The 12931-nt window shown below is 34.3% G+C and overlaps 1 protein-coding gene across 1 annotated transcript in view; it reads right to left on the bottom strand.

The window, feature by feature from the left end:
• The window catches only part of LRP1B (LDL receptor related protein 1B), a 1792829-nt gene that overhangs the window by 153644 nt on the left and 1626254 nt on the right, over nucleotides 1–12931 (bottom strand). Inside the window, exons 68-71 of the mRNA XM_030883038.2 lie at nucleotides 11815–11921; nucleotides 6372–6501; nucleotides 4594–4700; nucleotides 4123–4255 (exon numbers count right to left, since the gene is read on the bottom strand). Of these exons, the coding sequence (XP_030738898.2) occupies nucleotides 4123–4255; nucleotides 4594–4700; nucleotides 6372–6501; nucleotides 11815–11921 (477 nt within the window). The remainder of the gene's footprint in view (nucleotides 1–4122; nucleotides 4256–4593; nucleotides 4701–6371; nucleotides 6502–11814; nucleotides 11922–12931) is intronic.

Here is a 12931-nt window from a genome sequence, read left to right as displayed (position 1 = left end):
TGTTAAAAGGAAAAAAAATGAGTTCCCAAAGGTATTGCATTACATAACATTACCATTTTCCCCATAAGAGTGTGGGACATGGGACTTGCCTGGCAGCCCAGTGGTTAAGACTCCAGGCTTCCACTGCAGGGGACACAGGTTCGATCCCTGATGGAGGAACCAAGATCCTGCATGCCACAAAGTGTGGCCAAAAATAAATAAATAAATAAAACAAAAAAAGTGTTGGATATGCCACTATTTTTATTAAGAAGAAGAGAAATATAAATGAAATCATAATTGTAGCAGAAAGGCAAAGGTTTTATGATAACCTACGAAAGGTTTCCTATTGTACTAGGAAGAATTTGCATTGCAAAAAATGCATTGGGGGGGTGGGGGGTTTCCGAGACATCTTAACTTAACAAGTTTATTTTGAAATGGCATAAAGCACACATAAACAATTAAAAACAGGTATAATATAAAGAGATTAGCTGGATTAAAATCCCAGTTCCCTAGTCATGTTCTTGATCAGCTCAATGGGAGGTTATTAGAAAAATAGATAAGTATATATTAACAACAACCTATGTCTAAATATAACTTAGCTCTTGGAGTTTCATAGAAATTTGGACAAGTGAAACATCACAGAAAATAATCATCTAGAGTTCTCATCTTTATTTGGGTTGAGATAAGCTTAAATATATAATATTTTATAATTTCTATAATAATATACACATTTGAGCTGATAATTACTAAAAAGAATAACTATCTTTTCCAACAAAATTGCTATAAAGAATAAAGTTTGAAAGCTCAGGCCAAAACAAACACCAAGTTTCCTTAAGGCAACACGGTTTACCTTTAAAAATGTGACTGCTGGGCTTCCCTCATAGCACAGTGGTTAAGAATCTGCCTGCCAATGCAGGGGACATGGGTTCGAGCCCTGGTCTGGGAAGATGCCACATTCCGTGGAGCAACTAAGCCCGTGTGCCACAATTACTGAGCCCGTGCGCCACGACTCGTGAAGCCCTTGCGCCTAGCACCTGTGCTCCGCAATAAGAGAAGCCACCACAATGAGAAGCCCGCACACTGCAACGAAGAGTAGCCCCCGCTTGCCGCAACTAGAGAAAGCCCTCATGCAGCAACGAAGACCCAATGCAACAAAAAATAAATAAATAAATTTATTAAAAAAAAAAGTGAATGCTGCTTTTAATTCCATAGTATTTGGGATTTCAGTCCTTTTAAAGTAAACCAGTAAAATTGATTCACATTGAAAATGTTCCATGTTTATCCTACAGCTCTCTTATCTTCCAGCCCCCAGCACTTAGCCCCTGTTAGCTCACGTGTCCAGATTTGAGATGAATGGAAGTAACATTTAATAGAAGAGATGTTTATTCTGGCATTTTATCTCCTCAGTGCCTTGAAGTGCTTTTTCCCAATACCTAAACAACTTCCTGGAAGCAAATCAAATACTAGAAATCTGAACTTGGTCATGCCTTATGGTACATCCATACAGGATCAAACACTTTAACCAACAAGGTATTCCATTGGAATTTAATTACCTAGCAGCAAAGGAACCCAAGAAATGTTAGAAGCAGAAATAGGGAGGGTAGGGGAGCTTTGACATATTTCTAAATGGTTGAATTAAAAGCTCTCAACTCTCTTTTTATTCAGTAAGCTTAAACATTTAATAGTCATTTTAAATCTGAAAGTTATCTCAGATTTCAAATACTATAATGTTCAGTTTTTTACTTTAATGTTTGATTTTTTAACCTGGAATCCTTTGTTCAAACACATTTTTTTATGAAATCCAATATTAAAAAAGTAGCTAAATCCTAAAAGGATTGCCCACCACCACCCACCCTCCCAGGCACACACTGACTTTCCAGGTGTTTCTACAGCTGTTGGAGACATTTCACTGTGGCTGAACTTGATAGTATGAAAACATGAGCACAGAAATGTCCGTGGAGATAAGACAAGAAACTGGACTGCTTGATTCTCATCTCAGGAAATTCTCTGTGCTGTTACATAGTTCAAATCCCATCACCCCTTCCTTTTTTAATATTAGAAAACTCCTCAAAAGCATTGGAAAACTCCTCAACATGCATAATATTAAAACCAAGTTCTACAGCATGACTCCTCAATTACTTGTGGCTCCTAAACAGATCGTTTCCCTCACCTCTGTGACTTTGAACATAATTATCCCACTGCCTGAAATGTACTTCCACATTTTGCTTGCATACTTAATTTTTCACATCAAGAAACTCATATTCCAACAGGGAAGCTTAGTCAAATAATACAGAAGTGATTATATTAGAAGGAAGAACATGACAACAGGAATGCAATCAAATGGTTCCTAGGGAAACTAAAAAAAGACTGCAGTTTGGTTGAAGACACAGTAACTGAGATGGACTTAAAAGAATAGATATAATTTTTACTGGCAAAGGTATTGAGATGGCAAAGTAGTAGAATAATCAAGAAAGATGTTGAAAAGCATGGAGGATATTGCTTGAATATTATCTTCCAGTTTGGCTAGAATTTAGGGTACATAAAGAGGATTAGTAGAGTTATAAGACTGGAAAGGTGAAATGGGATCATTCTCTTATAACCCTGACTGCCAGGTTGTGATATTTGTATCTAACCAGGAAGAGCTTTAAGTAAAGACTGACAAAACCAGAGTTACATTTAAATAAGAGGAACATGGCAGCAGTGAATAGGATGTACTGGTGACCAGTTGGGTCACTAATAGCCCAGATAGGAAGCCACAAGGAAAAGAACAAGACTGGTGACAGTGACTTAAGCTGAGGGGATAGAGCTTATTAATTAGAAAATGGTAAATGATGAGTAGCTTAATTGTGGTCCCAAAGTCTTTGACTATAAGATTGTATATGAGTTGTTGGTACCAGAATGTCCACAAAGTTTGCTTTCTTTAGAGTAACCAATTACAGAAAGAGAGTGTGAGAACTTAAGCGAAAGTAGAAACGGCTATTACGGAAGTTTAATCTTTTACAGTTTTTTATAAGGTACTGCAGATTCCAAATGAGAAATAGGATTTCTTCTGCTGATATAACAATACTTTATCAGGTTTGGAATAGAAATATAGGACATCATAAAGTTTTGATCTAATATTAAAGAAAGTAGAAGGTATTTTTCCTTGAGCAACTAGATATTGACAGAAGTAAATACTTTAGGCCCATTTAAACTGTGTAAACCCTGAATGTTCAAATGCCTTGCAACATATGTCAATATCTAATATCATCTCTGTTGATGATGTTCCAAATATTCTAAAATGTAAAGTTGATTGAGAGACTTTTATAAGTAGGTAAAAATAACTTTTGTATTTAAACAATATATCTAAATATATATATATATTATAATATATATCGATAAGATATATATTTCATAATATCTTATGAAAATAATAAGAATGCTGCAATTTGTGATCATTTTAAGATTCACCCTATAATTTCTTTGCTTTCCACTCATTAACTCTAAAGTAGCCATAATTGCTATTTTTAATGTGGTGACTTAAACTAAAAAGTTATCTGTCAGGATTTTCACATAGCTGGAAAAAAACGATGCTACAAAACAGAAAGTTTCTTTCAGACTGACAAATAATGTAGGTCATTTTCTCAACTATATGGCAAGAAAGAAATTTGGGGCACAACCTATAACCTATATATGATCTAGCATATCAGTAGGTGTGGTACAGTATACCATATGCTGTTTCTAGTCATTCAGAAACCAGGCAAGCAATGTGGAAGAGAAACGTGCCCAGAAAATACTTTGGTAGGAATGGCTATAGTGGTTATGTTCCCTGGATTCTTCTCATATCCCCATCCCTGACCCAACATCTAGTCCAAAGACATGCTCATGATAGGCACCCAAAAAACACTTGCATTTTGGTTGTCTTTGTTATATGAAGACAAATTTATACTCTTGTCTGAAAATGAGCCAGATTTTGCTTATTTAGAATAGGCTATTATGCAATGAAACTAGAAAAGGAGAATCATTTAATGATCTTATCCTCTGCCTCTAGCACACTATGTAAATATTCTGCGTAGCATCTTAACTGTCATTCTTGCCATTCTCTTACTTGCAGGAGCACATGCGCACACACACGCACACACACACACACACAAAGTACCTTACCTCTGTCACAGTTGTCTTCATCACTGCCATCCACACAGTCATGAATTCCATCACAAAGCCATCTAATTGGAATACAGTGGGCTTTATTTCTGCATCGAAACTGATCTTCCTTACACTCAGTCACACAGCCCATCTGTTCAAATACAAAAGGCCACTGCAGTTTTCATTAATGATAATGCTATCATCACAAGCAAGATAAACATGCAGCTGACAATACTGGAGATTGATTATACTGTGGGCTTTCTTTTATTTTTATTTAATGAATATCACCTCTGCAAATGACAATAGGGTTTAGTCTATGGACAGCATGAAGATTCAGGTATTTGCTGAAATTACTGTATTCAATGTTCTTGTCTTGACATTTTAGACAGTGCTAAGAATCAAGATTCTGTCTCTTTGTTTTTTACTATATTTGCTTTCTCAAACCTAATTCATGTAATTCAGAGATTTTAACCAAAAAATAGATTTTACCTCATCTGAACCATCAGCACAATCATATTCTCCGTTACATTTCAAAGATGCTGAAATACATCCTCCACTGGCACATATATATTCACTTGATGAGCAAGTAGGAGAAGCTGAATATAAAGTTGAAATTTAGATTTAGTGAACAGAATGAATGGTTGATAGATAAAAGCATATATAAGCATATAAAAATTATACATAGTAATGAAAACAGTTTAGATTATTTGAGCTATATTCAACATCTGATATTAAATATTGACTTAAGATGTGCTTTACAATATTATTGCATTGTATTAAATATACCTCATGATGTAATAGCCTGTTCAATAAGTATTCAACTCACTAGACTAAAGAAAGAAAGGGAAAGAAAAAAACCCTCTATAACCTCCATCTTTCTGATTTGTGAAGAGTTAAATGTATTTTTTTTACAATTTTCAATTAATTTATTTAAAAGACAAAAGCCTCAAATTATTTTTAAAACTGTAATAGGATTTAGTGACCTTTGGGAATGTTAATTCATAATGTGCATTGTATAAAGCTAAAAGTAGAAATCTTGGCATGGTCTCATAGACCCCATGATATCTATTTGGCTGTTTTGATATAAATGTCATATTTACATAAGTTTTAAGAAGTTTTTTTTTTTTTTGGTTTGGGGTTTTAAATATGAATATATGTATGATTAACAGAGTCTGTAGAATTCGAAGTATTTCTTTATGATATGGAAAATTATTTTTAAAAGTGGATAAATAAGTTACTACCAATACCCAATTTAATTAATTGACATAATAATGATGAGGCCTTTCTTTGTCTATGTGCTTGAGTTTGCTAAGTTTGTATTCAAACCTCTGGGGTTCTTGGCCTTATATTAGACTACTAGGTAGCCAAATGTACTTACATAATGACTTTGTGGTCTAAATTACTTAGTCCAGGAATGCTAAAAAGCTTTTCCCTTGGGATTTAATTTCTTTTAATTGGCAGTGTTTGCCTAGGGATCTGTATTAATAAGGAGTCTGGGAATATGTCTGGATTCATTAAGAAAAAAGATGTGATCAATTAGCAACATGGACCATGGGCATGGTACTGGGACAATGGCAATGTGTGTGCCAGGTATCTGCAATTCTGACCTAGTCTCTCAAAGTAACCATGAAAGTGCTTATAACCATAGACATAGATTACAAACTGATTTTTTTCCCTAGTATTTTTTTCCTGTAGAATATTGTTATTAAAATTCCTAAGTATAAAAGTTAATTTAATGAGTATATTTAAAGTCATGTTTAAGGAATAGAAATGTATAAATTGGGTTTTTCTTCCTATACTCTGGTTTTGCTTCTTAATTTTATTTTTATTTTGGACCATGATACAAATAGAAATAATAGACATCCTTTTTCTCAGTTGGTATCACATTGAAACTATTATATTCTGTTTTATAACCTTAATTTCCAGAATTGAAACCTGACTTTTATTATACTTACAGTTTCAACATATTTCATGTTGCTGTCTTGGAAAAACAACTCCAAATAGTGTAGAAAAATATAGAGACCAGAAAACCAAATTTTGGGGAGTAATGCTTGGATCTTGAAATAATAACAATCTTACCCGCCAAAACACTTTCAAAACATATGAAGGGCACACCAATTAATTTGTCTACAGATATTTCAGATTATTTCTTAAAAACAGTAAATATGTGCATTATTTGCCACTGTTTTATGCATATCATTGCTTAAAGTTAAATTCTAACCAAGTTAAAATACTAGTTAAATGAAATACGGCCTCAAGAATTTTACCTGGCTCACAGTTTTTCTCATCTTCTCCATATTTACAGTCTTCATGGCCATCGCATTTCCATTTTGCTGATATACACTGACCATTGGAACACTGGAACTGATCTTTGGAACAACTTGTTTCACAATTTCTCTGTCAAAAACAACACATACATAATTAAAATTAATTTTTTAGACAAATGTCTTCAAATCCAAAAAAGACACATACAAGAAACTCAGATGGTCACATTTAAACTTGTGACTATATAACATTATAATCCTTTTCCACTTTCATTTGTCTCTTAGTCATAATAAAACAGAAATGTAAAAAGAACATAAATCCCATGGCTTTATCAACTAATTAAATTGCTCCGAGTGGCTCATTCTCCAATAGACAGTTATAGGGTAATGTAATTTTAATAAGTGTAAGTGACGATGAAGATTGTAGGGAAATAAAAGGGCTAAAAAATATTTCTAAGCAAGTACAGCTGGTTCCTTGGGAGTGGGGTGGAAGGATGAATGTGAAACAACTAAGAATCCTAAGGCAATTCTGTCTTGCCTTGGCAAAACTTCCCCTAATGTTCTTTCTTTCCTCTTATTCCCATTTTTGTTCCCTCTGTACCTGTTCTTTTACAGTTTGGCTGCTGGTCATATTCTTTTTCCACTCTCCTGACATTTCTTCCTGTAGAACTGTGAAATGAACTGTCACAATTGGTATTTTCTGCTAGCTCGCATACAGATTTTATTTGGAAGTCAAATAAGATAGTAGTGATACCTTTGGGGGCCTTTCAGTTCTTTATGTGAGATCAATGAAAGGGATCCACTAGAAATTTACTTTCCTTGAGTCTGATCGCTCTGGTTGAAATGGGAGGCTGCAGTGAAATATCTTGCTGGGATGATGTTTTCCTGCCGTTTAGCAATTTCTACTGTTGCCAAAATCTATTTGTCTGCTCCTTTCACAAAAGGTGCAGCACTCTCACAGCTTGTGAAACTCCCAGTGAATGAAGTATATCAAACTATTACTCCCTGCTTCTTCCCAGTTTCATCCCATGTAAGAAAGAAGAGTTTATTTTCTAAATTCCTATAGTTTTCTCTTTGCTGATGGCAGTTTAGACTGCCTGCTATATAACTGATTTTCTTCTTTCCTTCTTTTCTTCTTCCCTTCTTCTCCCAAGTATTGAAAATTTACCATTTACTAGAGTTTCTTAAGTAATAATGCAAAGAAAACTAAGATTATTCCCCGTATTTGATAAATTCTAATAGAAGACCAGCACCTAAACCAACAATTGCAATAAAATATACTGTCAAGATAAATGAATATGCTTTAAACATATGAATTCTTAAAGGTTTCACAAAAGGCTTCACAGAAGAAGTTTAAACAGAAATGGAACTAAGAAAAGAATTTTCATGTGTAAGGAGAATTAGAAACGTGCTGTATCTGAGGGGTAAGTTATGTAATGGTGCATGACATTGGAGAAATAGCCCATGCACTGGTCATGAGAAAGTAATTTTATATATTTTGTTCATCATCTTCCTCTTCCATGCCCAGTACTATGCCTGGGACACATTCAATAAGTAAGCATTCAATAAAAACTGCTGAATAAATGGTTGAATGAATGAAGTAGCAAATGTAGAAAATCAGGAATATAAATTAACATTTTATGTAATTCAGGTCCACTAGGATAGGGATAATGTTTGTCTATGAATCAAGTGTCTAATATATGTGTTGATTATAACTGCTCAGTATATACTTATAGAGTTAATTAATGTTTATCTCAGCAATAAGGCTAATTCAAGTAAAAGAGTTCAGTAACCAGTAACACTGGTCTATTTGTATTGAGAATAACACAGAAGGTAATACTTCCAGACACTTTTTCTATCATCAGAAGATTTTGATTTATAATAATTACAGTATAGTGGATGCAGTGTGTCTGTGTTTATATTTGTGGGGTATTTAATTATCTTAGACATTTAAAAACATACAGAAAAATAGAGAGAATAGAATAATAAGACCCATGTGCTCATTATGCATATTTAACAATTATCCACACTTGGCTATTCATGTTTCATAATCCTCTCCCCCAATTTATTTATATTCTGAACTTTAACATAACAACGATAGCTTCAGAAAATTAACAGTATCATGGAATTAACAAAAATTTCTTAAAGTTATTCCCAAACCACATTAAAAAGTTTCTTATTTTCTTAACTATATAAAAATACGGTTTGGTAAAAGAAGGATGTAAAAGATGTCTATACACTGAGTTTGATTTGAGTTTCTTTTAATGTGTAACTATTTTCCATTCCCCTACTTTTTTTAAATGCCATTTACTACTTGAAGGAACCAGGTCATTTGCTCTATAGAATGTCCCACATTCTGATTTTGGCTGAGTGAATCCTAAGAATGCTGATAGCTTAGCAACCTCCAAAGTAACAACTGAGCTTTTATTTGTTTAAGTATTATTATGAACTCATGTATTTTTGTACATTTATTGTATTTCAATATATTACAGTCATTTGTTTTTTCTTTCTGATGCTCAAATTGTCCTTTTTGTCAGTGGAAAGCCCTGCAATTTTGCTCCTATGTACTCTGGACACTATCCCAATAGCCTTGTTTTCTGGCTTGACAAGATGTTAGTGGCTCATTTTGTCAATTGCCTTTCTCAGACCTAGAATTAAACATTTCTTAAAGGGGTTTTGATTCTGTTAATTGGAAAATGTATTTAGAGGTCATGATGTGAATGTTAGAGATAGTCTTTAAGGCTGTGATGTCATTGGTTTTAGGATTTTTCAGTGGCAGAGCTAAGAATATATATTTTAAAAAGGAGAAAAATAAATCAAGATCTCAAACTGATATTTTTGAATTTAATTACAGGACTTTTATTTACTTTCATTGTTTCTATATTTGTATCTCCTTTATTTTACTTAAAAATTTTGAGTGTTAATAATATTTTAAAAATTTAACATTTGAACTATCCTACTCTTAAGATATTGATATATGAAATTCAAATTAGCAAAACCAATGTTATTATTTAACAACACATCTACGAATACAGTTTAAGATTCTTTTACATTTCTTTTTGTCCTTACAGTATATTATACTGGATGCAGAGGCCATATATTATATTTTAAAGACACTTTAAATAATTCTTCTCTGTGTTTGCCACTAACTTGATACACAATTACATTGATCCAAGTTTTTGGTTTCTTTTTTTTTTGTTTTGGCTGGAAATTAACAAACGAATTCAGTTAACATTCATACAAAATTAATCCTCACAATTTTCTTTTGTTCCTAATATGAGAATATCCTGTATGTAATTATGCTTTCTAGCCATTTGTTCAGCTCACCTTTTTATTTGTTTGTTTGTTTGCTTTTCTTGTCAATGAAACCTGTCAAGCTAGATTTTAGAAAGGAAATAGAAATCAGCTGCCCATAGTGTTAGCCACTTCCTTACATATAGACTATACTAAATGTCTGTAAATGTAGAGAAAGACCACCTTTCAGAGAGTTAATTTAATTCCCTAGGGACATTATCATAAAAATGTCCAGATAATGGAGATATATTCATTCAGCCATCAGAGAACTATGCCCATGTACTTATGGCATGACAGAAACGGCATAGATAAGGATGTCTACTTTCATGCGAATAAGATTTTGAAAAAGAAGTGTTTGATTTTGTCTACGTATGTTGGACATCTAGTGAACAACATGCAAGATGAAATCACAAGCCTTAAGCAATATATCCCCACCTCTTGATGTTTCACAATTACACGGTGCTGATGGAACACGTCTTTTTTTTTTTTTTTTTTTTTTTTTTGTGGTACACGGGCCCCTCACTGCTGTGGCCTCTCCCGTTGCGGAGCACAGGCTCCAGACGCGCAGGCCCAGCAGCCATGGCCCACGGGCCCAGGCGCTCCGCGGCACGTGGGATCCTCCCAGACCGGGGCACGAACCCGTGTCCCCTGCATCGGCAGGTGGACTCCCAACCACTGCGCCACCAGGAAAGCCCCATGGAGCACATTTTTTTAAAGAAAACAAAAACAAAACATTTTAATGATATGGATGAATTTATGTGAAATATATTTTCCTCACTGGAAAACATTTAATACAATTTTTGAGTAAATAGATACTAAGGAAATATGTAGCTGAGCAATGTAAGACTTGAACTTCCCTGTGCATTTTTAAAAATTTCATTTTGACTTGTTTTGTAAATAGCCCCATGAATAGAAATAGTATTTTTCTTCTTCTCCTAAGTGACCTTTGCAGCCTAAAGGTTTAAGTTTTCTGGACTTCAGGTGAGAAATTAAGTGCATTGGTTTCCAAAATCTAGACTCTTTTATGTGATTAGGGGAACTTTTCCAAGATAGAGAATGGAGAAGAATTGTCCAAACTTGATAAGAATACCTGAAGGCTGGGAAAGATCTAGTTAGTGTGGGCTCTATCATTAATAGAGACCTGCAGTGTCTCCCAAAGAGGCGGGTCATCAGTGGATACTTAAGGAAGCTGAACCTGAAACACAGAAACCTCTAGAGCAGCAGGAGGATTCCTTCTTGCCAAGCCTACAGTCACTGGGAGGCCCTTCGTGAGGGTAGGTACATATTTGAGTCAATATCGTCTAGTGAGGTCTAGGGAGTCACTGTGTACCAGGAGGAGCCATGGTGGCCACTGAGCTCCAGAGACCTCATTTTTCCTTCATCTCTGACTGGACTTGATTACACAAGTGCTATGTTCCTGATAGTAACACGAGAAATCATTAACAGAGAAAATCACTATTTTCTCATAGTAATCACAGTGATTATTACTGTGTGTCATGTATTATTTTTAAATCATCATGGAGTGATTAATATCTGTAACACGAATACACAGATGCATGAGTAATGAATTGCGTGAAGTTTTATAAATGTTAGCACAATCTAGGATTACAGAATTATCCAGAGAAATTCTAAACTTTTTCCCTTAACTGTGTGTATGTAGAGCTTATTATAAATGGATTGTGATTCATCATCTAAGCTAAGCTAAACCTGCGGTTTCATAAAAATTGATGACCCATATCTAAGTCTATAAGACTATATGTACTGAAGAAAGAGACTGGGGAGAAGAAACTGTTTAAAATGCATAAAAATATTAGTCCTGACTCTAAATACTGCAGCAAATTTATGAACAAATTCACAGATGGCAAGGGCATCAGCTATAGGGAATAGGGTTTCCAAACATCTTATTCCCAACCCAACCATTCACCACTTGAGGTAAAAGAGACTATAAAATTAACTGTCAATAGTAGCACAAGAGCTTTTCCCGGTGCTGGATGTGTGTAGCACGGCGCTTAGATATAACACTTATCTCAGTGTGTCAGGAGCAAAATGCATTCAGAGCTGTCCTTGTCACACTCCTTGAAATGAATAATAATTACAAATGCGAGTTTAAGGAACTGCTTTATTTTTTGTTTGATTTTGCAAAGATGCCTACCTCATCAGAGCCATCTGCACAATCAAAATCTCCATCACACCAAAACCTTGAAGAAACACAGTCCCCATTGGCACAGAGAAAATCTTTCACTGTACAGGTTTGTGGCTCTGGGGACAGAAAAATAGCACAGGGTTATTCTCTTATATGCAACTTCATTCTAAAATTTATATGACATACAACATGAGGTAGCATTAAGAAAATAAAGGTTAGCCAAGCAGAACCAATAAATTGTCTAGAAAAAATGTTTCATGAAGGATCTATGGTACATAATATAATGATTTTTCAAATTTATTTTTAAAGTCATGAATAGAAAGTGGCATTATAGAAACAAATTGAAAAAAAGACAAAAGACAAATAGTCTACTGTTTAATAAAAATGCAGCAGGAAAGTAAATTAAAAGGCATAAAAATCTACACATTAAAACAAAACAACAATTTTTTCCAGTTGAAATTCTAAGTCATTTTATGTATTTACTTAAAGCAAGTAAGACATTTTGTTACTCCCTGTGGGTACCCAGGGCTGTTTATTTACTGAAGATTCTAGAATTTGGTTCTTGACTTTTTATTATGTATTCTAATGACTTTCTAATTCTTCAATTTTGTCCCCAGAAAATCCAGAGTTCCTAGAACTAAATTATACATGGGGGTATTACTGGACAGGACTGGGTGGGTAAGGATTGAAGAGGCAGGAGGAGACTCTTTTTTGAAAATTGCCTCTTTATTTATGCAATTGTTTGCTTATGCCCTACATAATTTACCTGCCATTTTAGATAATTTCCCAATTTAATTTAATTATGCTTCACCATATTCCACATAGGACATAAGCCAAATATTGTGACTTGCTATTTGGCTTCATTCCTATGTGGAATATGTTTCATCTGGACAATGAAGTAGGATTGCAGAAATTTGTTCCTGCAAGTAATCAATTCGACTGCTGGGCATCATCTATTGTTTGGTTTTGTTTCTCCAAAGAGAACTGATATCTGGTATGATGAGAGAACCCCTTCTTGTTTTCCCCCAGTCATTAACTGTATTTACAGCTGTCTCACACACAATAATATTCTTGTTCGGATGAAAGAGAAATAGGTAACTGAAATTAAATTTAAGGAATATTCATA

This window comes from Globicephala melas, chromosome 7 (assembly GCF_963455315.2).
Source record: "Globicephala melas chromosome 7, mGloMel1.2, whole genome shotgun sequence".
Lineage (NCBI taxonomy): Eukaryota > Metazoa > Chordata > Mammalia > Artiodactyla > Delphinidae > Globicephala > Globicephala melas.
The sequence above is the reverse complement of the archived record's forward strand: the minus strand, read 5'-3'. Positions and strand labels throughout refer to the sequence as shown.